Source organism: Mycteria americana, chromosome 3, assembly GCF_035582795.1.
Source record: "Mycteria americana isolate JAX WOST 10 ecotype Jacksonville Zoo and Gardens chromosome 3, USCA_MyAme_1.0, whole genome shotgun sequence".
NCBI classification, from domain to species: domain Eukaryota; kingdom Metazoa; phylum Chordata; class Aves; order Ciconiiformes; family Ciconiidae; genus Mycteria; species Mycteria americana.
Window position 1 is genome coordinate 42217990 of NC_134367.1, and position 27356 is coordinate 42245345.

At 40.8% G+C, this 27356-nt stretch overlaps 3 protein-coding genes across 13 annotated transcripts in view; 1 reads left to right on the forward strand and 2 right to left on the reverse strand.

The window, feature by feature from the left end:
* The window catches only part of ANKRD6 (ankyrin repeat domain 6), a 116696-nt gene extending 111120 nt beyond the window's left edge, over positions 1-5576 (forward strand). For all 11 annotated transcript variants that reach the window (XM_075498363.1, XM_075498362.1, XM_075498366.1 and 8 more), the window contains 4 exons: positions 174-326; positions 902-1015; positions 2750-3092; positions 4312-5576. In XM_075498363.1, the coding sequence (XP_075354478.1) occupies positions 174-326; positions 902-1015; positions 2750-3092; positions 4312-4883 (1182 nt within the window). In that variant the 3' untranslated portion in view covers positions 4884-5576. The remainder of the gene's footprint in view (positions 1-173; positions 327-901; positions 1016-2749; positions 3093-4311) is intronic.
* A 3027-nt stretch (positions 5577-8603) lies between these two features.
* Positions 8604-10996, reverse strand: LYRM2 (LYR motif containing 2). The gene is made up of 3 exons (XM_075498373.1): positions 10809-10996; positions 10109-10249; positions 8604-9169 (listed from the first exon to the last, which is right to left on the reverse strand). The coding sequence occupies exons 1-3, from the start codon at positions 10929-10931 to the stop codon at positions 9089-9091; spliced, it is 345 nt and encodes a 114-aa protein (XP_075354488.1). The 5' UTR covers positions 10932-10996; the 3' UTR covers positions 8604-9088.
* A 1617-nt stretch (positions 10997-12613) lies between these two features.
* Positions 12614-27356, reverse strand: part of MDN1 (midasin AAA ATPase 1) — a 106403-nt gene continuing 91660 nt past the window's right edge. The window contains exons 89-102 of the mRNA XM_075498374.1: positions 26924-27240; positions 26477-26638; positions 25993-26094; positions 25624-25825; positions 24806-24979; positions 23129-23286; positions 21205-21294; positions 20159-20274; positions 19364-19538; positions 18655-18728; positions 18446-18560; positions 17413-17476; positions 14926-15068; positions 12614-13576 (exon numbers count right to left, since the gene is read on the reverse strand). Coding sequence (XP_075354489.1) covers positions 13388-13576; positions 14926-15068; positions 17413-17476; positions 18446-18560; positions 18655-18728; positions 19364-19538; positions 20159-20274; positions 21205-21294; positions 23129-23286; positions 24806-24979; positions 25624-25825; positions 25993-26094; positions 26477-26638; positions 26924-27240 — 2081 coding nt within the window. The 3' untranslated portion in view covers positions 12614-13387. The remainder of the gene's footprint in view (positions 13577-14925; positions 15069-17412; positions 17477-18445; positions 18561-18654; positions 18729-19363; positions 19539-20158; positions 20275-21204; positions 21295-23128; positions 23287-24805; positions 24980-25623; positions 25826-25992; positions 26095-26476; positions 26639-26923; positions 27241-27356) is intronic.

Genomic DNA, 27356 nt, shown 5'->3' on the forward strand with positions numbered 1-27356 from the left:
TGCTTTTCCAGCTAATAGCCTGTTTGCTGAGCTACTGTAAGATGTTATCAGGAGTGTGAGATACAGTACATGGTACAGAAGAGCCCAAGACTGACTCAAGGAGCCTGTGATAATGTTCCAAGTATGCTAAGAGGACAGCGGGATGTAGCAAGTAAATGTATTACTCCTTTCAGGCACCGATAAATGGATGTCGGTGTGAGCCCCTGATAAATAAACTGGAGAATCAGCTGGAGGCGACGGTGGAAGAGATAAAAGCTGAGTTTGGGACAGTACAAGATAAGATGAATGTTAAGCTGGGCCAGATGGAAAGCAAAACTCAACATCAAGTAAGAATATGACCCCGAGGTCTGCTTGCCCATATGACTATTAGAAACATATCCTAAGCTTAATGAATATTTTCATTGTCATGATTTGTTTATTGCTTCTTGTGTTGTAAAAATGAACCTGAAATCTAATACTCAAGACCAGGGAACTGTGACATTCCACAGCGATCTAATGTTGCAAATTAGGGTCTTGAGAAAAACACATTTAATGTGTTAAGTGGCTTCTAGTGCTTCTTTAGACAATAAATCTAAACTGCTTGAGGCCCTAAGAGGGAAATTTAAAGACAGAAGGCAGTCCTACAGCTGGTTGGTTCATAATTATAAGAACCCCTCCTGCTGAATTCTGTTTGCACTGAGATTCAAGATCCTCTAAATTATTTTTATTTTTAATGTAATTGTTATTCATCAATAATTTTGTGGTTGAACCTTTTTGCAAGCTACATCTAATTGTAGTTGGCAGCATTCCTAGAAATGAAGACTGAAAGACAGACTGTACTTTGACTTATGAGTTTCACAGATGGGGATTTTGTTTGGTTTTTAACATGATCATCTCATCTAAATTGTGTTTTTTTCCACAGCTCCGTGTTTTAGACAAGCTTATGGCTGAGCGGCTGTCCGCAGAGAGAACAGAGTGCCTTCACCGCCTGCAACAGCACACTGAGCTGGAAAAAAATGAGGGGGAAAAACGGCAGGTAGGGCTTGAAACAGCTACTCCCTGTTAGCTCAGATGGATCAGAGAATATTGGAAATTTATCTCATCTGTTGAAACAGGCAAAAGAGCTTCAAAGACCAAATTATTCCTATCCACCACCTTAATCTCTAAACCAAATTTATAAAGCTTTTGCATTAGAAATGGGGAATGTGAAATCCAGTCCCACTGTCATAATTTCATTTGGTGGGTCTGAAGTGTGGGATCTGTAACAAAATATCTTTTTTCTAACACAGTGCTTTGCAAAGATTCCTACCGCTAAATTTTTTAACAGTTGTGCTTTCAGCTTTTGGTTCATTAAAGGACATCTGCAGGAGCATCTGCAAATAGGAACAAAGGCTAAGATCTGTGTTGTTCCATTTACTTCTCATCCATTTGGTTGTGTGCCCTGGGAATCTCTCCCTTCTTCTCTGTTTGATCTTTTTTTCCCCGCCACGTATGAAAAGGCTGCATTTCTTCCCTCTGACTTTGGCAACAGTGCACCATCTCCAAGCTGTGTATTACTGCCAATAGGCAAGTTCTTTTTGTGTGCTTGTTTAACCAGCATGACAAGAATAACTGTTCCCATAGAGATCCAGCTCTTGCCCTTCTAGCTTCTGCAAGAGCTCGCCATTAAAACATGCTAAGAAATTTGTGTTTCTCCACTTACAGGGGTAAATTTAAAATACAGCTAATTTTCTCATTATTGGTATTCTTCTAAGAATTGAGAAATAGTAAAATGTCATGATTTTGTAAGACTGTTCCAAATCCTTGTTAAAAGACGGGCACCTGTGATAATCCCGGCATAAACTACTGATCAAGATACTTCAGTCTGACATCTGCAAAACACTTTTCTCCAAAGAAAAGTATTTCTCAAACTAAGGCAGCTTTAGTTTTTATTTCATAGTAAGAGACGTAAGTATTATATTGGCTTCTGACTGTCTAGACTTGTGCTCCATCTCCTTGTAATCTCCATTTAAGAAATGAGATACTGGAGTGATACATCAGGTGAACTGAAATTACCATTAAGTCATATCAGCTGTTCCTGTTCTGTTGAGTCTAATGGAAACTACTGGAAAAACTGAGCTGGGCTTTAGTAAATGTATGGACTAAATGTCCACGTGCATAGGAGGGCCTGACCTAAATTCATGATGTCATATGAACAAGAGAGTAAAAGAGCTACTCATATTTTAAATGATTACTGGCAAATGCCTCTGCAGCTGACACTTATTCAAGCACCTTTGTAATTTGAAAGCTGTTAGTAATTTATCATTTAGTGTTGGACTCATCTTTATCACTGAATGAACAGCGGAGCAGAGGTTGGTAATGGTATAAAACTGTGTCCTAGAAGTGTCTAATTTGAATTTCACTCTTAAAAAATGGCAGCTTTGACCACATGTGATGTTCCTTGCAGTGAGAAAGTACCATTGATTGTATGATGAAACAAGTCAGCCTTGATCAGAGAACTTAGAGCTGTATTTGAAGTAGCACATTCAAATCTAAGAGGTGGTAGCTTGGACTGAAGAGGATGCCTTTCATTAGCTAATGCATAGTTCTTTGTATTTTCTGATTTGCAGTCCTTCAGATATTCCCAGTGGCAGCATGCATACCTGTACAGGGAGTCTAAGCCCACAGATACCAGGCTTGCTTCTCTTTGTCCCTGCCACACATCCTCAGCAGCCCAGGAACCATAGGATCTAATCATAGGATCATCTAACGGACAGTCTCTTTCTCACAGATTTCCTTGGTCGATGAGCTGAAGACTTGGTGCATGTTGAAGATTCAAAATCTGGAGCTCAAGCTTTCTGGAGATTCCAGGTCATCAAGACCAAAATCAACTTTGTCCACTTGTGAGTCTCTCACTGAGACCCTGGATACTGAGAACAACCCCCACAGTGCCAAGGACTGTAAAGGCAACCAGCCCATGCTGCAGGCAGAGGGCTCCCACCAGCATTCCTATATCACGCTTCCAAATAGCCTCTCGGAAGATGGGGAAAGGAGCAGAGTCCCAGTGCCAGAACAGAGCTTTGGGCAACATTTTTGCATTCAACAGGACGGTGCGTCAGGTACAACCTTGTCAGGTACTTGGATGTCATATTCCTTCAAAGGCGAGCTAATTAACTGAGGGATACTTGTATTAATACCACAGAGACTAATTCTGGCTGTGTGCTTTCCCCCATCCATATGCCTAATGTCTTGGGATTAGAATACACTTCAAGGCAGCTGCTGGGAATATTTTAAGACACAGTTGGGTGGAATCCCAGTGGCTCTTCCTGATGCTTCCATGTCACTGTGTCTTTGAAGCCAAATCCTTTGATGCTCTGAATAACTCTGTTTTCTGAAGTTTCTCCAGCTTCCCAGTCAGAATTGCTCCCACCCCATTGTCTGTCAGGAAGGTGTGCAGATTATCCAAAGTCTGCTGAAGAAAGTGTATTGTATTTAGTGCTTTTCAGATGTACGGAACCTATAATGGCAGGGTGCAAGGATGTGAATGTAAAATACTCGTTTCCCTTGTTAATATTCAAACTGCAAGGATCTAGAATAAACCTCTCACTTTTTCCTCTTTCCTTGAACCAAAGTCTGTTTAATTATTAGTTCATTTGACAAGAACAAAAATAGCTGAGACCATTCAAGCCCATTCAGGGATCACAGCCACCCAAAGATATGGAAGACCTTGGTTCAAGCCACCTCTGTGCTTGGCCAGGGAAGTTTTTGAGGAAAAAAGGAACAGGCAGAATGCCCAGGTCTCCACAGCCAGGGAGAGCGCTACCAAAGCCTTGGGCTTCTGTAAAATACATTGTATATGCCCCTCAAAACACTATGCAAAGGAAAGAGACATGGACATGGATAGCCCAGACTAGAAAGGCAGAAGACCACACAGGAGATCTTGTGGCAGCATGAGTGTGAGTAACTGCAATGAACAATTCAGGAGCATCAAAATGTGTTACCTTTGTAGAATTAGCGGGGCTTCAAGTTTTGTAGAAGCAGGGGGTTCATAAATAGCAGCAGACTACTTTGGGCATCTAGCCTGATCTTTGCTACACATCCTTCTTGTGAAGTCCTTTGTTTTCAATCTGTAATCCCCCAGCTGCAATGCAGTGCCTCTCTGCCTGAGCCAGCTTTTCTCTTTATTATATCACCTGACTGTAAAGATGCGATGAACTAATACAAGCCTCTACAATGTACACACAGCATGGTACATGGGAAACCGCATCATTCATCAAACAATGAGGATTTCTGAATGCTAAAATAAATGCCCAGAGCTTTTCTAAATACATATGTATATATTTTATTCTGTAGGTACAGAGCAACAGTTAAACATTGGTGGACCAGTTTCTTCTGCCCCTGCTCAAGATGTCAGGCCAAAGGACAAAGCTGTTAGTGCCAGCACGTTCCACAGGTTCCAGCAGGAGCTGCCCTCCTCCGAGCTTTTGGGCTCCAAATTAAGACACGTTAAGGTTCAAGCTGCTTTGCAGCCCTTGACTGAACCTGCAAGGACTGAACCACAGAGTGGCTACTTCATTGACAAAGGAACTCAGACAAAGAAGTCCAGCAAAAGCGGGCAGTCAAGGCACAAAGCTCTGCACCACGGCGGGGCTCATCAGAGCCAGGAGCAGCAGCCCTCTGCTCTGCCTGCGGGACAGCCGCCTGCCCCTCCGCCCAGAGACACCTCCCAGGCCCTGGAGATAACACAGTACTTCTTCGAGGCTGTTTCCACACAGATGGAGAAGTGGTATGAACGGAAGATAGAAGAAGCCCGGTGCCAAGCTAATCAGAAAGCGCAGCAAGACAAAGCTGCGCTCAAGGAACATATTAAAAGCTTGGAAGAGGAGCTCAGCAAATTAAGGACTAAGGTGCAGAAAGAGAGCTAGCATCTACCAAGCAGGTAAAGACAAGCAACGGGACTCATTTTGGAACCTGCTGTACAGGAATCTGGAATATTGTTAAGACATATACATTTGTAGTGCCTGTTACATACAAACAAAATGCTCTTTTTCAGGAGTAGAAATAACTTTGGAAACTCCAGAACAGAGGAGAATTCATATGCAGACTGTACTACTGACAACGAGATGCTGCAGATTAGATCCTTTCTTTGTTATTTCCAAGAGTCCGTTAAAAATTGCACTCTCAATTTCCAGGTGCTGCTTGAAAACAAACTGCATTAGAAACCAAAATTGCTTTCTGAAAAGGGAATTTCCTTATTTCCACATAGATCATGTGTGGCTAGAGGGTTCCACTGTATGCTACATGTAAACACGTGGTGATACCAATACTGAAATAAATCCAGGATGTTTAAGAGCTTTTGACAGAAATTCCTTAGTGATGAAGGGCTATTGATACTGTTTTAGATACTCCCCACGGCCTCCCTCTAGTCAGTGGAGAGAAGCTACCGAACCAACTCGAATTACAAGCCCACATAGGTGACAGATGCAGGCTTCCAGCTGGGAGAGGCCAGGCTCCCACCGAGTGAGATGCTAAGGCGAGTCATCCCATTAGGTACAGAGGCTGTGGTTGCCACTTTGCTTTTCTTTTGGTTTTACATCATTAAAGCAAATACTAAATTAGATTTGTTGTTTTTTTTTTTTTAATGGTGTCCTGCTTGCAAAGCTCCTTGTGGTTACATGGTTGTTGGGGCCATACTCAAGTAATCTGCCTGAGAAGTTTTGTTAAGGGCATGGATGGCAAATATTTTAACATAACCATGCTCTGCTTGTTAGGTATAATTTTTATATAAATCTCTTTTCCTTCAAGCAGCAAATGGCTGAATTCTCTACTACTGAAGAAGCTTGAGAAAGTCCTTTAGATAAAGAAGTGAAAGCTTGGTTCCCTGTACTCAGATGTTTCTTTTTCTGCAGAGTCAGGATTTTCTCCCAGATACATTCTCCAGACTGTCTTCCTTTGTTCCTCTGAATGATTTGTCTCTGTTTTTTCCCTCGTATCTCTAAAAAGAGAGGCCAGGCCCTGGTGAGTCAGCAGGTCTTAGGACTGCTTTCACAAACAGTCCCACAAAATAGAACTCAACATTTTAAAGTTCTTACGGATGTGTTCTGTTATAAAATCAAAACTTACAATGACCACTGTCGTCCAGGCTGACAGACTCCAAATAAACTAGAGGTACTGTAACTGGTTGCATCTGCATTCCTTTAGGGCCTCCTCCTCAACCTCTGAGAAGGCTCCATCAGATTCTGTTAGAAAAGTAAGTTTACTTAACAGATCATGATAGAACAATTGTTCAAAACCAGTTCAAACACAGGATAGTACTGTTATGCCAAGGAGAAAGAAATTTTTTTTCTGTACTGAGGAGCCCGAAAATCAATACAAAATACTTTACAGTATGGAAGACACCACTGACTAATTAGTAATTAAGCTTTCATATTCTTAGCAGATGTATAAAGCAAAGAAAATTGTATTATATAACAATATTTTTAAAGTTCTTGTTAATGCACTATCAAGACAAGAAAAGTATATCCGCAGTTATGGAAATACTAGTTTTATTGCTCTGACTTCGGTAGTCTAATATAGACACTTCCATATGTTTACAGTTTTGTTTAAGCTACTGTAGGAATGCAGAAGCATGCTATTTAAGTTTTGTATCATCTTGATAAAGTGAATGTTTTGCCAAGCAATTAAAATAAGTGTTGCTCAGAAGTCTGTGGTGTAATGCTTTCTAGCCAGAGAAAATTGACAAAATCCCCTTGCTTGCTGCAGAAGGGGAAGCAGAAAATTGGACTTGGACTTCTAAGCTTTTGTGTTTGTGGCTATAAAACATGGGAACTGGGTCTACCGTCTGTCCCGAGGGAGGCTGCAGGGACTGACTGCCATTTGTTACCCGACGCACGCACCGTTTCGGAAGTTACTGGCACAGGGCTGAGTTGTGCAGCTGATCGCACACACACTCCTGAGCTTGCACAAGAGCAAGGGGAATGGAAAGGCTATGGCGTTAGCTAATCTGCTTCACATATGAACTACACTACCAACGTAGCCATTGGAGCAGTGATTTAAGACAGTAACGAAGGGAGCAGTAATTTAAGACAGTAACTTGGCTGCAGATTTTAGAGGTTTTGTGAAGCCAACACATGTACTGTAAAATAAAGCGAGACATTTTCTGCTAATTCCTTTCTACTCCCCTTGGTAGTCCTCCCTCCTTCAAAACTACTGGAGTTGAAGGACTTCGTTACAAAATACCTGTATTATCTACCTTTCTCTGCAGCACACGCTTGGAGTAAATTTACTTACCCTAGCAGACTCTACTTGGACTCCTAAAGGCTTCTGGCAGGCAATTTTATCTTGACAAGCCCACAAAGCAGTGGCAATCACAGGCAGCAGCACTCAGGTCGGTGGCTGTCCAGGGCATTGCCTGTCAAGACCTATTCCTGGATTATATGGCCACAACCTAGAAATGTATAAACTGGAGTCAAAGGAGTAACGCAGACTCCGGGGTCCGAATGGAAAGCACTGCGATGAGGCAGCAGGGGAAAGTCTCCTGATTAAGGAGCAGAAATCAAACCACTGGCTGAAGGGAAAGGGAAAGCTACATGTAAGAACAAGCTGACATTGATAATGGCTTTGTTTAGTCAAAATTCCTTTCTAAACAGCATTTTCTGGTAACGTGAAGAATCAGTCTCCAACACACTAATGTTCTGTCAGTGTATTCTACCAGAAAATATTAACAAAATTTAGATTTTTGATAAAATATTTAGACATACATATTTTTCACTGACTGATTAGAAGCTCAAAGGCTTCTGTCTATACAAACCTGAACTCTTTAGCAGCCTCACTGGTTGCCTGAGCCACATCCTTTACTCAAAGCTAAATAAACATCACAAGAAAGGATTCTACAGTGACTTTCAGAAAAACAATTAGGAAAAAAACCCCCGACATTCCTTCTTGTTAAGCAGCAGCTTTTTGCAAAGCAGCTTTGCTGAAGTATGTAGCTTTGAAGAGCCTGCGTTTGGCCCCAGCAAGAAGCATGCTTCCTGCGCCCCAGTGGGGTCTTTCTTCCCTCCTGTAGCCTGGAGGGGGAATACTGGCCTGTCCCTTCCTTGTGCCAGCGGTGGCACTGACCAGACCTGCTGTGAGGAGGCCAGCTCGCTAACTCAGCAGAAAGGCTGCTTGGCAAGGGGAGGTGGCTCCCTACGTGAACCATAATAGCAGAGTGGGAGAGGGAAGGGTTCCTGCATCTCTTGAAACCACAGCCGAAGTTGTACACAGCTACTGGATCTATCCAGGTATCTATCTACTGTTGCCTGGCTATTTATGTTGAGAAAATCCCACACTCACCTTGGCATTTTTAAATTATATGAAAAAAACCCCAAACCTACTGCAATTCACAGGAAGGTAAGAACAGTTGCAAGCTAACAATTAAAAATGGAGTAATACAACATTTGGAAAAACAGACCACAATATCTGCAGTTAGTATTTTCTGTTTGTAATTCTACTTTCTATTGACTTTTAAATACTAACTTGAAGGTACTTCCTGTTAACTTGGTAATAACTGTTTCTGGGGGTAAAATCTCTTATTTTCATATATAAAGACCTCCCCTGTTAAGTTTTATTCAGCTATAACTGAAAACCAAGATCTACATACAAAACATTTTGTTAATATTTTATCATGTTTATTTGTTTTGGGCCCATTTATTTATCCCAAATGCTTTTTTAACCCCAAATTTTGGTAAAAATCCTTGGCACAGTACAGAAAGAGCTGTTACCACTATGAATGTTACCACTTAGAGTTGCCGCAATAGAAAACAGACAAAATAATCTGGCTTATATTTATTTTCCATTTCCCTGGCATAACACCGCTGTTGCAATTTTTGGTGCTTTCTGCTTTTCCCACAGCACATGCTACATCATCCATTCAGTTCTTTAAAGTCTTTTGTGTCTGAGCGATTCCCACACAGGAGGGTAACCAAACCAAGAAGAGGAAGGGGGAAAAAAACCAAACAAAAAAACCCCACTGTGGTAGATTCCACCTTCAAACATTACTGGGTTGTCAGCAAAGGCTGCTATTATAACCACATTCTGGAAAAAATACTGTGCTTGTTCGCAGCAGATCACAGTCCATCTGTCAACAAGATCAGGATTTTGCCAGCTTAAGTGTTCTTTGAAGTTCCTGAAGTTGCATGTTGCCTTGAGTAATCATCATCCTGATTGCATCCTGTAAAACAAAACGGAATCACTGAACTGGACGCCTGCACACGGCACAGGTTTTACACAAGCACGCCGATTCTAACACGTTAAAATACATACAACTCTTACCAGTGCTATTGCGATCTATTTCTTTGTGTAAACTAACATGACAGTCACTGACATGGTTAAAAAACAGGTGAATAATGAATTAATTTTCCCCAATTCCTTAATGATGTGTTTGGGGGCTGGTTATGGCTTTGCATTAAAACTCACTTTTGAACTGGATTCCAACTCCTAATAATGTTTTCTTTACGCCTCTGTCTCTGCCGCCTTTGCAAGTAAGTAGTGACAGCGGGCAGTGTGAAGACCGGTGTTTTATAGAGCAAGTGGATGTGTCTCCCAATGTTACTTTTAGCTAAGTACTGTAATGCTTTGTCTGCGTAATTCAGCCACCAATTCCTTCAGCACTGGCTGGAAAAAGGAACAAACTAGAAAGCAGAGGACAGGAGACATACAAGAAATGCAAAGGTTTCTGCATTTCACGCATGCTTCATATCCACAACGATCCAATGTGATTGTGTTCAGCTTGAATATAGTTGAAATCAAAGATGAAAAAAAGAAGCTAGAGAAAGCCTGACCATTACTAAGTTTATGTTAGCTGTCATATTATTCAATACAATTTTTCTCATCTGTGGTTTGAGTAAGCAGGATTTGTTTGGTTTTTAGCTTTTTAATTCCAGATTATTATCTGAAAATGAGAGAAACATTACTAATGCCAACAGGGGGGATAATACTTAGAGATGCTGAATTATTTCTTCACATAAATGCTCCTTAAGAGAAAGTAACAGGAGACTTCTCACCAGTCTAGAAGTGACACTACAAAACAAACCCACGTGCTGAACTACAGGCCAGCGCGCTGATCGTTCCTGAGGGCAGGCGGTCGGGGTTGTGGGTTCCCGATCCTCACCTCTTCTGTAGCATCTTTATTTCTTCTGAATTCCTCCCTGGCCCAGTCCTTTAAATAGCGGCGATCTGCTTCAGCAGGGACGTCGCGAATAGCCCGCAGGATTTTCCTGTATAACTGAAGAACCTGCTGTCGCCTCAGGAACTGGGAAGGAGAGAGGGAAGTCTACCCCCTGTCCCAGGACACTGCTGAGAGCTGTACCCTCGGAGGCTTTGTTCTGGGGGACAGTTAAATAAACACCAAGTTCCCCGTCGCCTTTTCTAAAAGATGCAGTATTGCCTTAGATCCCAATCCAAGAAACTCGGATTTCACAGAAAGGAACACACCACATGCGGAATACGTTAAGGTGCCTGAGGCTAGCCGTACGCACACAACGCGGCATTACGGGGGCGAGTGCCAGCTCACCCTCCCCGCCACCGCGGAGGCCTGTCCGCCCGCCCGGGCCCACAGCGCAGCTCCCGCCGAGCGGCCGCTTCCCTCCGCCTCGCTGCTGCCGTTTGCCGCCAAGGCCGCGGGGCCCCTGCGCGGCTCCTGTCAGGACTGCGGCTGCCGGACGCCAGGCACGGCGCAGCCGGAGGGCGGCAGCAGCCCTGAGGAGAGCGCGGCCCCCGCAGCCCGCCGCCCCCGGGGTGGGCCCGGCCAGCCAGCCCCGCCACCCCCCGCGCCAGGCGGGCGAGAGGAGGCCCGAGCCGCCCGCTCGTACCTGCTTCAGGGTGAGCGCGCTCGGCGGGAGGCGGCTGGCGGCCATGACGGGCAGCTCCGCCTCTCCCGCCGCGGCCGTGGCCGCCGAGCCCTCCCCGGGCGGGCGGGGCCCACCGGCGGCCATTTCCTGCGCCTCCGGTCCGGGGCTGCAGGCAGCGCGGGAGAGCCCGCGCCGAAGGAGGCCGCTGCCCCAGCAGCCAGGGCTGGTCGCGGGAGGACACCCCCCACCACCACCCCACCCCCCCCCCAAGCGGGGAGGCTCCTCATGGCCGGGCCCGCTCAGCCCAGCGAGGCGGCCGTCGTGCCTGGCCGCTGCGAGCAAACCGAGCAGACTGTGTGCTCGTGTCCCGGAGCACGCAGGGAGCTAAAGCCAGAGGCAGAGCCCAGGACGCTGCTTACCTGTGCCAGAACTGAGCCCTCCCGGCCGTGCCTGCGGGAAGCGGCACCACAAACTGTACCAGAGGAAGCAGAGGCTGTGGGGCTGTTTAATTCAGGTCCCTCTTTTTTTTCTTTCTTCCAAAACTGCAAACAAGCTGCAGCAACAAAAGACTGCAAGTAATAATAGCCTAGCATTTCACAGACAGGTGCTTTGAAGGCTGATGCAGCTATAAGACTAACATGTTTAACTGTAGGATCAAATTAAAGCAGTGTAGTAAGATCTAGAAGTCACCTGAGCAGGACACCAATCACAGGACACTAAGCTACCTTTTGCATCTTTTTAAGTACTTGTGGCTGTGCCCAGACACGTAACTGTTGTGAAGGGTGCAAGGCACAGATAGTTTCTTCAGCACTGTGTCAATGAATACAGACATGGAGCTGGCTTGCAGAGAAAAAACAACAGTTAACTGATGCCTTTCCTTTCTGTGTTACTTGTACCAAATATAGTGCAAGCCCTTTGTTAATTACAGATAGAGAAAAACCCTGGTTTGCTTAAACATTTGTGCAGTAAGCACTGCTGCTAGAATTGTGTCTCAGGCTGTAACGACATCCCTGCAACAATCTATAATTTGCATTGGAAGTGTATCCTTGCAATCTTAAGTTTTAGTTTCTAAAATATTTTCTCCATGTTTCCTACTACAAATATTCAGTACAAGTCTGAAATGGAAGTACATTCTGGAGAATTACCTAATGAACTAAACCCACCTACTTCCACAGTTAAATTTCCCTGTTAAGCATGTTAAGTATTTGTACACATGTATGAGAGATCTAAAGAACCCTAGAAGGATATTATATAGTATCTGACATTTAAATTCTGATGGGATAGAGCTCCTGTTAAGTTTTCAGTTCTGAAATTTGCTTATCATGAATTAGCTGTGGCAAAGCTACACGCATATGACAAACAGCTTTGCTGGCCCATTTCACACCTCTGGGTCTTGCCACTGCTGCATGTCAGAGCAGCTACAGCAATACTTCAAGTAAGGTTTTTCTATCTAGAAGCCAAAGAGACCGATCACATCTTTGGGAGTACACCCACGTTTCCAGCCATTTTCTGATCAACTCCTCCACCACACTTAGAATGAGGCACCTTCAATTTTTGTACGCAAAGAAAAATCTTCAAAGGAGGGGGTATTTAAACAAAGTTTCCTTCAGATTTTCATTGAAAGTCAAAAGACCCCTAATCAAAACTCTGTGCTGGCATATCCTCATAAAAGGAGGATAGGTGTTGAAGTTACATAAACCACAACACATTTGCATATGAAAATTCATATTTGTGCACTGCTAGAGAATGCACAGCATTTCCATGTGGCAAACTTGGTTAATTTATTCAATCTTTGATCAACTTAAAGAACAGACATCATAATTACAAACAGTGGTACCTCTTTTTATTAGTACAGACAATATAAGATGCATAGCTTTTGCACTGAAAAATCATGTCCATGCTCTAAGACATCAGATTAATGAAAGGTCCTCCATGTCTGCCTCAGACAGAGGGGCAAACTTCACAGTGTAACCTGGTAACATAGGGATGATCATACGGCATTATTCATAAAACTCCCTGTTGATATTGTCAGACAAAAATCAGCAATAATTAAATAGGATGTCTTTAACTGCAGAAAGGTTTCGAGTATTCAAGTACTTTTTGTTGTTGTTGTCTAAAACCATCTGCTTCCCCTGCTCCCACGACTCCTTCCCAGAGAGGCACCAGCCACATGGGTGAAGCTAAAGAATGCTTTTTTGCAAGATACCTGAAGTTCTTCTAATGCAGAAATGCCTTCCCAGGAGCAAGACCGATTTTTCTTATTGCAATAGACAGTGGTAGGAATAATTTTACCTTTGTGAACATTACAAATACATTTTTTTAAAAAGTAATAAGTTATTACAAGAGAAGTTGAAGAAAGTTTTACGTTATTTGTGGGAATAGGCAATGAAAGAAGACGACAGTCTCACCATTGCATAATTCTCCTCTGACAAATGTGGAAGAATGCACCTAAACCATGTTGTTCTTAGGCAGTCTGACTGCCAGAGGGCAGCTCCCGCACATTAATCCTAGTTAGAGACCTTATGAACTCCCCGATGAAATGCTGTTTCATGTATTTCAGCGGTTTAGCAGCAATCAGGTACTGACTTTGTCTACAAAGTCTACAAAGTGTCTGAGGCAGTCACCAGTTCAAACCACTGTCTGAGTGCATCGCTGAGAGTTTCTGGAAGCGCGTTCACATCTCTCAGGATCATGTAGAATGGGAATGGGAATTCTTCCATGTAAGATCTGATTTCAGGCAATTCTCCAGGTCCTTTGAATATAGGTACTTTAATGTCCAAAATGGAATCCTGTAAAAAAGAATTGATGTTACTACTAAACCACGTGCATCTTTTATAGGCCTTTGATATTATTTATCCTATTTTTCAAATACTTATAATTCCTCCTCTGTTAAAGTAAGTTAGAGAGTTTTAAGATTAAAAGCCATAAGTGTTCAATGGTAAATCAAATAAAAAGCTGAACACAAAGCAGTTAAATGCTTTTGCCCTTTTAGATAAAAGTGCTCTAATCAACGAATTACAGGCTGGAAGAGACTAAGCTTAAGCTTCTGCAATACCAAGTTCTAGAAATAAATCCTGTCTTTCCTTAGTATTTTATGATTTGAGTTTACTGTTATCACTTTAGTTTTATTTATACATTTGATGCCTTTCCAGCACACTGTCATCTGTAAGCTCTTTAGGGTTAAGGGTTCAACTTGCATTTGTGCAGTGATCTAATACAAGGTTCTTTAGCAAATTGTTTTATAATATTTCAACAAATACTACAAAGACAAAAATCAGATTAAACTCCAGCTGTGCTTCTCGTAAAGTAACTTCTTAGTTGCTCATTGTAGCAGTTCCGAAAATTAAAGCTTAGAAAAAACACATTTCACTGCCCAGAATTTTCGCTTGACATTATAGCTAGGTTTCATTAGAACCTTATAATAGTTTGTCAGCAAGACAATTGTTAATTTTCCAAAAATAAATATAGCAGATGAGTTTTGTATGGAAAAATAAAAAGATATAGGAAGAAAACGTGACCTGCAAAATTAGAGACTTTACCTAATTCAAAGTAAGGCTAAAGTTTGCTCACTTATTGCACTACGGAGTCTCACTGAAAAGCTCCCAGATATTTCAGCTTCCCAGCCAAGGAAATCTAACAGTTTTCTTTCACAGCTACCAAATACAGTACCCAGCTTTCCCAATTCAGGCACTAAATAACTCTCATATACTCCTTTCTGTCTAATGTTTAATCTCATATTGGCTCCAGCTGCCATATCAAATGGAGACTCCTGTCAGAAATGATCAGTTTGAATCAAAATTGAGATGAACAAAGCATTTCTCAAACTGAATTTGTCAGCCTGTCAGCTACTTCTCTGGTGGCCAAAATCTACAGCCATTACATTTGAAGACAGGAGCTCTTAGACTTTCTGTGGCATGGAAACCGATTTTTTTTTTTTTTTTAATACAAAAGAGGATAAGCATCACCGTAGGGAGAAATCATAGAAGATCTGACGATGTTGTGAAAAACTGACAGGGCTAAATATCTTTGACCTCTGCAAAAGATAAGATGGCTGTAAAGCACTAGGAAAGACAAGAAAAAGATTTGTATGTTTCTCATTCACTGCACTTGAATACTTCTCCCTTGTTCATTTACTTACCCGGGAATTAGGATTGTCCAACACTACAAAAATAACAAAAATATTGGCATTCTGAGCTGCTTGAACTGCTGCTGTCACTCGTTCCTTGCCTTCCAAGAAAAGGCCTCTTCCATCAGACACAATCAAAAGCAGCTGCGCTGTTTCTGTGCACAAAGAACATTTTAAATTCCAGTCAGAGTAATCCATTTAAAAGGCAAACAGACTATTTTGTTGTTAGTCCTGTGGGTATAATGGAAAAACCCTCAGAGTATTCGTAAGGAAATTAAGTCTTTATCAAATAGAGTTCTGTGACTTAACATTAAGCTGCAGATACAAGTGGGTCAAGAAAGACAGTTTTTCCCACTGTGTGATACCACTGAGAATAACTGGGGAAAAAAACCCCTAGTCCATCAGTACTATAAGCAAGGATGAAAGGCATGGAAAATACCTAATGAATTGAGTCACGATCTTTCATGCCTGGTCCTTATCTTTCATGCCTGGTAAGTGCCTAGGAATTAAATATTGGCTGAATTATAAGAGTCCAGCCACTAGATCACTACCTCAGTAGAGTAGCAGCTGCTGCAATGAAATAGAGTCCAAATCTATTCCTCCAGAAGCAGGTACCTATGGGCACACCTGTATCAGCATTTCACTTTGGACTACGACTGTGCTTTTGAAACATGTTGCCCTGTAGTCCCTGCTTCAATGGGCTTGGCTTCCATCAGAGAGCAATCTTGGATTATTTTTGGAAGAAACTAAACCAGAGAACAGGCTCCAGAGGCACAATCAAGGCAGTCCAGCCACTACAGAGCACTAAGCCCTTGGGACCAGACGAGCTGGTCTGAAGTAAACCTCCTGAAAAACACATGGCACAGATGCTGGGTTCCTCAACACCAACCATTTTCTGGGAACATGTTACTTGACCCACATTGCCCCCAGAGTCAGAGATACATCCCTCTAAAGGGACATTCTGACTAAGTTATGTATCTATCGTCCTGTAATTACAAGGGAAATAACAGTAATTACAGTCGGGAATGCAAGCACCTCTCTCTTGTCCCCCCGGCAGCATAATGGCTAGGGAGGGATGCAGAACACTTCCTCCTTTTCCGCAGACAGTCCCCAAATGTGACAGGGCTTGGACTTTTTTCAAAAAGGGGTGATGTTCCCTACTGCCTTTTCTCTTGCTAGCTCCCTGATTCTGGGGACCTGATTGCTGCTGCACCCCAGCCTAGTTCAACAGGACTGGATGCTGCTCCCCCTCAGAATATTCCAACAACCTGGCCACCCTGTGGCAAGGCAGCTGTGGATTATAAATCCCAGATTCTCCATTTGTTAGAGTACTTTAACAACAAGAACTTTTTTAAAATATGGGTCCCACCGTGACAAGCTTTTAACTAGCACAGAGCAGCCTTTTAGGCTAACTGTGGGTCAGCCATGAGGTAACAAACCTTCCAGCTTTTCTGGGAAACTCAAGCAGCTCATGACCTAAACTTGCACCAGAGTGAAAGGCAGGTAGGAGGCAAACACTTATCCCCCTCAAAACAGCGTGCTTCTGGATACCTACAGAAATCAAGCTCTCAAGCAAGAGCAGAAGTGCCTATGGAGTCAATGTCACTAGGAAGCTGGACAATGCTCTAAAGCAGGCAGCGTCTAGGACAAACATGATCTGGAAATATGACGTAAAGGGAGTGTCCTGGTTTCAGCTGAGGTAGAGTTAATTTTCTTTATAGTGGCTGGTATGGGGCTATGTTTTGGATTTGTGCTGAAAACGGTGTTGATAATACAGAGATGTTTTAGTTGTTGCTGCACCAGTCAAGGACTTTTCAGCTTCCCATGCTCTGCCAGGTGCAGAAGAAGCTGGGAGGGGACACAGCCAGGATAGTTGATCCAAACTGACCAAAGGGCTATTCCATACCACATGACGTCATGCTCAGTATATAAAGCTGGGGAAGAAGAAGGAAGGGGGGACATTTGGAGTGATGGCCTTTGTCTTCCCAAGTAACCATTACACGTGATGGAGCACTGCTTTCCTGGAGATGGCTGAACACCTGCCTGACCATGGGAAGTAGTGAAGGAATTCCTTGCTTTGCTTCGCTTGCGTGCACGGCTTTTGCTTTACCTATTAAACTGTTTTTATCTCAACCCTTGAGTTTTCTTACTTTTGCTCTTCCGATTCTCTCCCCCATCCCACCGGGAGGGAGCGAGCGAGCGGCTGCGTGGTGCTTAGCTGCTGGCTGGGGTTAAACCACAGCAGGGAGGCAGGTAAGGCATGCCTTTTTAAAAAGCCATAAACAAAATTTCAGTGAATTATTGACAAATATGAAGTAGGTGTCTTTTGGGTTTTGAGCTAAATTTCAACCAAACATTCCTTTTGACAAAGCAAAGCCCAAAGCCCTAATGCAAGTGATGTCTCAGTGCTAGGAGTCTTTCTGCCAGGATATTACTTCAGGACAGTACTAAGCATTCTGCTGCCACAGCAACAAGCATAGTAACAAAAAGAAAGCTCACCCGGATTGGTATTTTGAGACAACTGCTGTGCTGCAGCAAACATATTTGCTGACGATTCCAGAAACTGCAGAGGAAACGAATAAGAAGATTAAGTTATCTCATCATAAAATAATAATGACAACATTTTTAAAGAACACATTTCTGTATTTTAAATGCCAAGTCTGACCACCTACACAGATACAGTCCTTGGCATCTCCTAGATTAACTCCTGCTTCATATTTACTAAGTATTTCTGAAGATCCTCTAGTTCAAAAAAGCCTTCAATCTGGATTTAAAATTTTTCCAATGCTAAGAAAGCCATCAAAACGTCAGTCAATTGTTCAAGTGATTCATGGCATCATTAAAAATATACATCCTATTTTCTAGGTTGAACTTCTTTGGCTTCAACTTGCAACAGAAGTATCTATCTAGTTACATATTCCCCATTAAAATTAAGGGCATCAACTGTCAAGTCCTCTCAATTTTGGCGTTTATAAGAGTACTGTTGAGCTATTTGGGACTTCTCCATTTCCATTTAATATTAATAGCAGATCTTACTCAAGTTGGAAAGGTAAGACTGCAAAAACCTTCCTAAAAGAAAAAAACCTTGCAGCTGTCCAGGACATATTACCACAGAAAGTTATTTTCTTCAGGAATCAGTCAAGTCTGACAAACTTACAGCCTGACAAACATATAAAGCTCTTCCTCCTACTACTACAGTGGAATCCATGGCAAGTCCTAAATTCCCACAAACTTTGATGTGATTTGACACTGGGGTACCCAATAGCTTGTACCCAAAATACGGTTTAAGGCCTAATACAAACAGAGAAAGATGAATGCTTAAAAGTGGCATACATCAGAACTACAAGTGAGAAAACACACTTAATATTACAAAATTGTGACCATTCTATCTCTTTGTTATCTAACCAGCTATCACGCTCTCAAATACAAACAACCAATAAACGTTACAAAGTGATCATGAAACCATGAAGCTGCAGATGTCTTGTCTGGAAAAGATTTGCAAACCTGTTGCCCTAGAGGCATTCTTGTGTACCTGGGCTATTTTTGTTTTCTTCTGCTGAAATTTGCAAAGACGCAATATCCGTGTCCCTGACTGGTCGCTGAACTGTTCGTGGAACGGGTGCAGCAGCTGAACAGTCTCTCCAAAGCTTTAAGAAAAGAAGAAAAAATTACAGAGTGAAACCAGTACTTACATTCTGCTCTGAAGTCTTAAAGAAAAGTCAGGATTTCAAATAAACTCACCTACACACAGCAATTTGTCCTACTTCTAGAAGAGTCAGTGCATTTCCAATAACTGCCAGGGATTCATATGCAAGCTATTGAAGAAAAAAGTTACATCAAAAATTGGATATTCCGAGTTTTACTCACAGCTCAGTATTAAATATGAAGAATATTACCAAAATAATTTTTCATTGTCTAGTAAAATAAGAGACTTCCTATCTTTTTTCCTGTTATAGTTATGCAAGATAGACATTGCAATAAAGAATCACTAGTTCTACTTGAGGGTTTCAGCTGACTGATTTAGAGATACCATTTTAGGCAGGCTAATGAAATAAACACTGAAATAATTATTTAGAAGGAAACACACATTTTTAATAAATAAAAACCCTACAAGTGAGCTATGATGAACTAATATTTAATCCTCCAATGAACTGCATAGCTAAGCAAATTTCAGCCTTTTATAGACTACAAAAATAATTTTCCAGTGGATATGTACATCTCTAACAAATTTAACATCTCCTCCTTTCAGCTAACTTTCACTGATCTTTTAGTAACAGATCTCTTTGGCATGAGGTGACAAGAGTTCAAGTGCATGGACCAGAAAAATAACTGCTCTAGAATCACCAGAGTCAGACTTTCCAACGGCCGCCAGTTCTGTGTGAAACAAGTCAGCAGCTGACCTACAACAAGGGGTAGTTTCTTCATACTTCTTCCAAGGTTTTTATTTTACCTGTTTAGAGTGATTGTCTATCATACTAGAGGAATCATCAATAGCCAAGCAAATCTGGTATTGTCGTTTACTGGGCTTGGTCCTTCGCAACCAGATCTTATCTTTTCGGAACTGACTGGCAATATATGGAATCACTTTGCGCATGTTCAATCTCTTCCCTGTTCTGTAGTCTCCTCTGAAAGTTGAGAAAAAGACATAATGACAGGGATTATCAGCAAATGTCTCATTCTGGAAATCCTGGCCTATGCAGCAAAACAACAAAATTTTGTAAAATATAATAAAAACAAAATTAGTAGCTCTAATATTCGTATTTAGGTATAGGTCAAAAAAATCTCACATTTTTAATGCAACATGGATATTCGGTGTTTTTAAAAGGAGTTCTTAAATCTAGATGCCTAAAATGGAAGGAAGACCTTGAATTTAGACTCCTGCAGTTTGAAACAAGTCTAGATCTCTTAAATGTCAAAGTGTTCTATGTTGTTTTTAACATTAAGTGATTTTTTTAACATAATCTTTGACTCAATAGCACTTCACGGGTTTAAGTTAGTTTGATCACCTGTTGCACAGAAGAAAAAATAGGAGGCAGTATCCTCAGGATGGGTACCTACTACTACATCACGTTTGCATTTCATAAAATAAGCCAGTGTTCTCATACAAAAGTAAAATGAATGCATGTACAAACATGAATAATTGCTATAAAGCAAGAACATCATGAAGCTGCAGCTGTACAGAGGTTAAAGGCCTCCAAAACCAGGAGTTTAAAGAAACTAAAAGCCTCAGAAAGACCCAACTTACTTCAATTTGGCTGCCTGAGTGGGTTCCAATATGAGTCGTAGCTGTTCACAAAGCTGCTGTGATAGAGGAGCTGTCAGTACTAAATACCTCTGCCACAACTGTGCTGCTTCCTTCTCCTAAAACATCATACATCACAGAAAGAAATAAAAGTGAATTATGAAAAAACAAAAAGTTGGGAAGCTCTGCCTGAAAAAAGAAAACAAACCTCAGTGTACCAAGGGGGAGGTAGTAGGTAACTATCAGCTGGGACTGTGAGAGTGTCTGGTGAGCACTCTATAAAGATGGCAATTTGCATTCAACTTCGTATGCTCTTTGCTGCTACACAGCTGCAGTGTGCAATGACCATTCCTCTAGGAGTACACAGAGCAACTTTGGCATTGCTGTTGATATAGGAAAATCTTGTAATGGCCAGCATCTGATAGTTGGTATTACAGCAAGGCAAGCCATAAAGTCTGCTAGGTTCATCTCTCAGCCACTACAAAAATAGTATTACTTACATTAATTAAAATTCAGCAAAATTGTTAAGCCTCTACACTGGCAATTTCATTCAGCAATTACTTCCAAATATGGTTTACAATTCATGACTACAACAGTCAGAGCAAGTATCATATTCTGGTTCTGCTGTTGGTTAGCTCAAACTCCACCACCGCAACTGAAGGAGACAACTTCTGTCCATCATAATTTTGTGAAAGTGGTGTCCAGCACTTAACTGCAGGTGACAACTCAAAATGGAAGGAGCTTGGGAGGACCGAGAAAAATGTTTCTAACTAAGCAAGTTTAAGAAGTCAGTATCAGCAGAGTAACTTTCTGCAAATAGCACACAGCACATTCAAAACAAGATCTGAAACATCATCCTGCTTGAAGAATAATGTAATTTTTTTCAGAATAAGTTAAACATAACACCAAAAATAGCATCTAAATAATGCTATTTTGAATATTTAGATTCCAGCCTGCTTGGCTTCCTCAGTGCTTCAGCAGTAAAACAAGATGAAATAATACAATGAAGGATTCTTATGACAGTTTTATACTAAAACGAGGTCACAAACCTCATCTGGAGTTCCAGACTGCTGTGTCTGCCAAGCTTCCAATTGCCTTTCAAGTTCCTTTCTCAGCTCTTCAGGATCTCTAACGATATGCTAGAAGTGTAGTTATGAGATTTACAGGACAGAAAAATAAGTTCACACATCTGGTGATCCCCAAACTATATCAAACTATAAAAAAGTAAAAATGCATTGTTCTTATTCTTTTAGACACAAAAACACCTGAAAAAACATAAATGAAGATTCTAAATCTCCTTTTCTTTAATAGCTTCCATGTACAGGAAGGATAAATACCTCCCCACAAATACCTGCATCTGTGACACAATCGACATAGAAACAAAGCTAGGAACATCTATGATATAGACACTGAAAATCATCAGGTACAGAACTTCAAGATAATTCAGCGAAATGATCTTGACAAACACCAGATTTAATGACAGTACAATGAAGATCAAACTACTGAATACTACCTATCTACTATCTTCCAAAATATAATATGCTTCACTTAATTATAGTTTTTTAAAAGCTTCTTTCAAACCACTTAAAGAACTGAATGACATCTTCCTCTTCACCTGCCAGCAAATACTATTTGATAAACCATTCTGTTAAAGGACACCCAAGCTCTATCATGCTTCTTTTACTTTTACCGTGCTTTCACTGACAGCTTCTGTTCCTGACTTGTAATACCATAGTTTAGCCAAACGGTAGTATACGGTCTGCATAACCTGCAGGTTTATGGATTAAGGAAAATAAGGCTATAAATGCAGTACCAATAACTCCTCATTCCTCAAGAGGCAGCAGCAGTCCCTCTGGTCACCTACTGCAGGTTTAAGGAAGGGAGGAAGAATGTGCATGGAGAGGGCTCTTCCCTCTGCCTTTCACTGAAAGGTGAGAACTTGCACTTTTCGTCCAGCATCGTTTCTCCCTTCCTCTTTAGCTGGTGCCGCAAGAGCTCCCCCTCCTGTTTCAGGTTTTGCATGTCAATTGAAAAACCAAAACAAAACCAACAAAAAAAGCCGCCTAACTATTCTGACAATGGGAGAACACTCTTGCATTCAGCAGCCTTTTTCCAAAGACTTGCAACGTTTGGCATTAAGATGGAAATATCAGGTATAGCTGGCACACAATCGTTTCCATGTGGTGCGTATAAATAGTAAAATATTGCCCTCCAAGTATGTACTCAGGACACAATATTATAAGCATGAAAGGTTTTTTACTTCTAAAGTAATAATATTTTCAATGTCTGTTTTTTATCAACTGGTTATCCACCATTAACTGCTTCTATGCCATAGCTCTTTATGATAAAATGTGCTTTTTCACAGCTAACAGTTTGCACTGGGAAACTATGAGCATCTCATAAAGCTCTAGGATTTTCTAGGCTATGTTAATATTTTTTTGGAATTTAGACGTTCATAAAAGGCTCACAAAGGTTCTATAATACTTGCAAACAGCTTTTTTGAGTAAGTAATATATTGTGACGAATTAACTGAGGTGAATTCTTTGTCCACAATGGTGTTTTAAAGTCATTGATGCCTAGCTCTCTCATCACTCAACCCTTTTATCATCTTCAGGCTCCACACCCTTGCCCATCGCTTTCCACTCTACCCAAGCATTTGATCAGCAGATTCATTTGAGCAAAACAGTTCTTGACAGTTAGAAAAACAAAAGTTTTTTTTAAAAAGAGTGAGGATGGGACCTTCCCACAGAAGGATGGGGAGGACTTGTCATTTTGAAGTCATCATTCAGCTGCATATATAACAGTTGGTTGTGCGTTACTTTTCATTCTGCTATTAAGGAACAGCAAGCTACTGTGCTGTCTGAAGGAAAGTAATTCCAAACTTTTGCATTCACAGAGTTTCATTAACACTGGTCAAATAAAACAGACTGTTTCTACTACTGTAGTTGTAAGAAGACACATTGGCTATCATACCTGGGGAGTGTCCATCAAAAACTGATGGGCTGTATGTATGGTTGAGTCCTTGCTTCTCTCTGGCTTCTCTTCAGTCACCCTGGGTAGCTTTTCTGTTGTAGTCTCATTGACATCCTCTGAGTCAAAAGTCTGGATCTCTGGCTCCGCTTCACCTGGTCCTACAATCACAAAACTAATTACTAACTTCGTGGATCGCACATAATACAAGAACCAATACTGTATCTCGACTCTTTTACAAAGTGTCTCACATGCTTTGGAGCACAACCCAGACAAAAAAAAAAAAAAAAAAAAAAAAAAAGAGCGCACAAATTTTAAGACACTCAATTCTAGGAATAGGATGAATACACCTTGCAACTCACTGGAACAGATAAATATGCATTTCCTTATGCAAACTGGTTCTCTCTCTTATAACCTTCTTGCTAAATGAACAAAATATTAGCAAACAGATCTTTAACACCTGAAAATTCCATTGGTGAAGTATATTTTTTGAGCTTCATAGCCTTTCTGACAGAGTGACAGAAGGTATAAAGCAATTTGAGAACATTCAGAAAGTCATCATTAAAAAATAATGGCAATCTTTTCTTATCTCATCTTTTACTCTCTAGTTTTATAACAGGACAGTTTCCTATAAATCCGAAATCAGTTTACAAATAAAGGAATGGACTAAAGATTTTCTTTTATTATTGTTTCTACTATACTACACTGTTTAACAACTCATTTTTTAAGAATTATTCTAAGGAAAAAAAGTATGACATTGTAGGAGAGGTTTCAAAGATCCTAGTTTTTCAGAACATACTGTTAGAGAATCATGTGGAAAAACAAATAGACTGATTACATGCATGCCTCTACCATAAAGCTAATGAGTCTAGCAAGAGATTTAAGTGAAGAGATTAAACCTGAAGGGACTGAGAGGCAAGAAGGTGAATTCAGGCTAGTAAAACTCTTGTCTCCCCACTCCAGCCAGCTTTTGTATCGTTTGATTAAGAAAACCATTCAAAATTCCAAGCTACAGTGTCATTTACTTAGATTCATCAAAATTAAATACTTCTGTTGCAATTGGCAAGAGATATTTATTTACATCTAGCTTGCTTGGGCTGTGTGGCTGACAAGTCAGACCTATCTTCTTCTCATCTACCAACCATTTGCATCTGATAACCATTTTCTGTTACGCAGCTCACTTTTGTTTTGTTTCATTCCCACTTAAGGAAGAAAGCAGTGAGACAGTGACACTTCGGTGCTACCTCACCGGATGTTGTTCAGACCAGGTCCTCAACTTCTTGATGTTTTGTCAGAAGTTACACACAAAAAAACCCTGAGTTATGTGGTGCTGACACTGGTGACACTGGAATGCACTGTTCTATGCCAATTAAGCGAATTGGCATTGTGTCTAACAGTGGGCAAGTGTTTGCTTTTTACTTCTTCAAAGAAGTGGATAAAGATTAGAGACCATTAACTTGAAAGAAAGCACAAACCTCTCTGTCACTCAACCAATTTAGCCAAGGCTAATGCTGGTTACTAGGGAGGAGTAAGAATACTGCTGCAGAAAAGTCAATTAAGAGCAGATGTTTTAGTCTTCTAACATGTATATACATCCATTACATGCAAATACAAATACCTACATATACATTTAAAGATGCACATCAGTGTACATTTAGAACGTTTTTTAAGTTAACATACCAGAAGTTTTAGTGGCAGTAGACTTCTTTTTTTCTGGCTTCAGATCCTCTGTGTCTACTGCTCTGAGATCCTCACTGTTCTGCATTTCTGTTTCCATAGCTGCATCTTCAGAATCTCCCTCTTCCTTTTCTTCAAGAGGCATAATAGGTTTTTCTTGCTCCTTGCTAGCTACATCTGTATAAAGGCAACAATACTTATTAAGGGGAAAGAAGAAGGAAGAGTAGTGAAGTTGCAAAAAACCGTTGCATTCTGAGGCCACCGCATATCAGTTTTAGTGAACTTCAGAAGAGCTCTGAGCTATTGTCTCAAACTTCAGTTTTATCTTTCACTATGCTGTGCCATGTTGTGTCAATGAGCTATTGCCCTGAAAACCTAATGAATAAAATAGACTAGTTACTTTAATAGAAAGCAATTTATTTAATTAAATTTAGATTAGAGGAATATTTTTCAAGAGACATCAATTTGTGTAATACAGAATAAAGAACCTGTTGTGTTGTCCTAAATATTTTGCATGTGTGGTAGCAGTTTGGGCTTCAAAATAAGTGAAGATTTGGAGAGAAGAGATTTTAAATATGTTCATTAAACTAAAATCCATTTTTATGAGTCAATTCAGTATTTTCAAAAATGTTATCATTAGTTTGAACCTGATTGCCAAAGAGTAGCATTTATTGTAGTGAAACGGTGCTACATCTTAAACCAAAGCAAGGATTGTTAAACACAATTTTAAAAAACATACTGGGAAAAACTACAGTAAATAGGAGCGCTTCAGGATTTGATTCTGCAATGACATCTCTTTACACCCAGAAATACCACCATACCGTATGTCTGTGCATCATAGCATTCGGAGCCTTGTTTAATATGTTCAAATGCATCTGCCTGCTCCACGTTTTGTTTAGGCTGAGTTGTATTCTGCTTTGCTTCACTGCTGGATTCTATGGTTCTCAGTCGCTTGTGGATATGTTCATTGTGATCTCCCATTGAGCGCTCATTGTCTGCCTGACCAGGTTTCCTCTTGAAACTCTGAAGAAGAACAAAGTAACTGTGAACTTCAAGTGAGGTGCAACCAAACACCGATTAGAACAAGAGTTCTAACAAGGAGAAACTGAGTCCTGCCTATTTGCTGGTTAATATGAAGACATTCAAATTAAAAAAAAAAAAAAAAAAAAGTTGAAAAGAAGAGATTGAACCTGGGTATTTTTTCTGCTTTGCTTCTGAGAAGCCATCCGGGCCATGCACGTGGATTCATGGCCTTCTGATTGATTTGCACTTGAAGCTCCACTTCCATATTCCTGAGACACCAAAAAAAATTGCAACGGTAACTGAAAAGGGATTTAACAACTGTTGTAGACAAATTTGAGAAGTTAAACGGCAATGCTATGCTACCTTCTATTGTGAATGACGAAGGGCTCACAACTGCAAATATTATTCTTGTGGAGAGCAGACAAGACAGTCCTGCAGCTCAACAATTAGCCCAAACTTACCATGCAGTTTTCACCGCTATGAAGGTATCTACATGGTCTTCAATTTTTTTTCAGTGAATTCATAATTGGTGTTCTAAGAATTGTGTCTAAGATTCAGTTTTTAAAAATATGGCAGCAATTCCTTGATTGTAACTTGAAAACATATTCACAAGTTCAGCATTTTTAACTAGGACAGTTCCATGTAATTTACCTCTTTAGACTGGTCTCTTTCTGAAGCCTCTCCAGCCAGCTCAACAGCACTGTCACTCTGCAGGTTTTCTTGCCCAGTCTGCCCTTGTGTTTCATGCTCCATTCTTTCCTCAGGCTCACGGATCTGTTCATCCATCTCTGAATTATCTTCACCCTCTTCTTCCTGAAATAACATCAGTTTATTTTAACATTTTAAAACACATCGGGAAACAGAAGGCCAAGGAGTTAACAGGAATACAGATGACAGACATACACAGTTTAATAATAAGCACATCTCTGTTACCTTGATGAAGATTTTCACTAACATTACATCTGCTCAATGCCAAATTTGTTTCAGAGTATCATAGAACACGCCCATTTCTTAAGTCTTGTATAAGGTAATTAAAAAAAAACACAAGGGGAAAAAAAAAAAAAGAAGAAAATCAGGCTTTTATTTATTACTCTCTACCTGAGGCTGAAGGCCTTGGTCAGCAGCAGGGATTCCCTTATCTTCAGCAGATTCATTTTTTTCCTCATCAGGTGGTTGTGACTCTTCTTCTGCTGCATCCTCAGTGTTCCCTGCATTTTCTTCTTGATCATCAGCATCTTTGTCCCCTTCTTCATCTTCCTTCTCCTCTTTATCTTCTGAAACACCTTCTTCAGCTGGTTCTGCATCTTGATCATCTCTTTCTGTCTCACCAGTATCCTCTTCATTCTGTTTTTCTGTCTTCTCTGCCTCATTTAAATCAACAGGTTTCTCATCTACTTCAAAAGCATTATCTTCTTCTGGATTAAAAAAATCAGAAAGGTATACAAAACTTTCAGTGAAGTACAGAGACAGTGAATGTTACGGATATTCGGAATAAAACTGCCCAGCCTATCAAAAAAATCTTAAAGAAGAT

Bases quoted from the DNA above. Each gene is read 5' to 3' on its own strand.
- LYRM2 (XM_075498373.1), bottom strand. From the start codon at position 10,931: ATGGCCGCCGGTGGGCCCCGCCCGCCCGGGGAGGGCTCGGCGGCCACG. The intron at 10,250-10,808 runs GTACGAGCGGGC...TCTCCTTCCCAG, and splicing joins GCGCGCTCACCCTGAAGCAG to TTCCTGAGGCGACAGCAGGT. The intron at 9,170-10,108 runs GTGAGGATCGGG...TTTGTTTTACAG, and splicing joins ATAAAGATGCTACAGAAGAG to GATGCAATCAGGATGATGAT.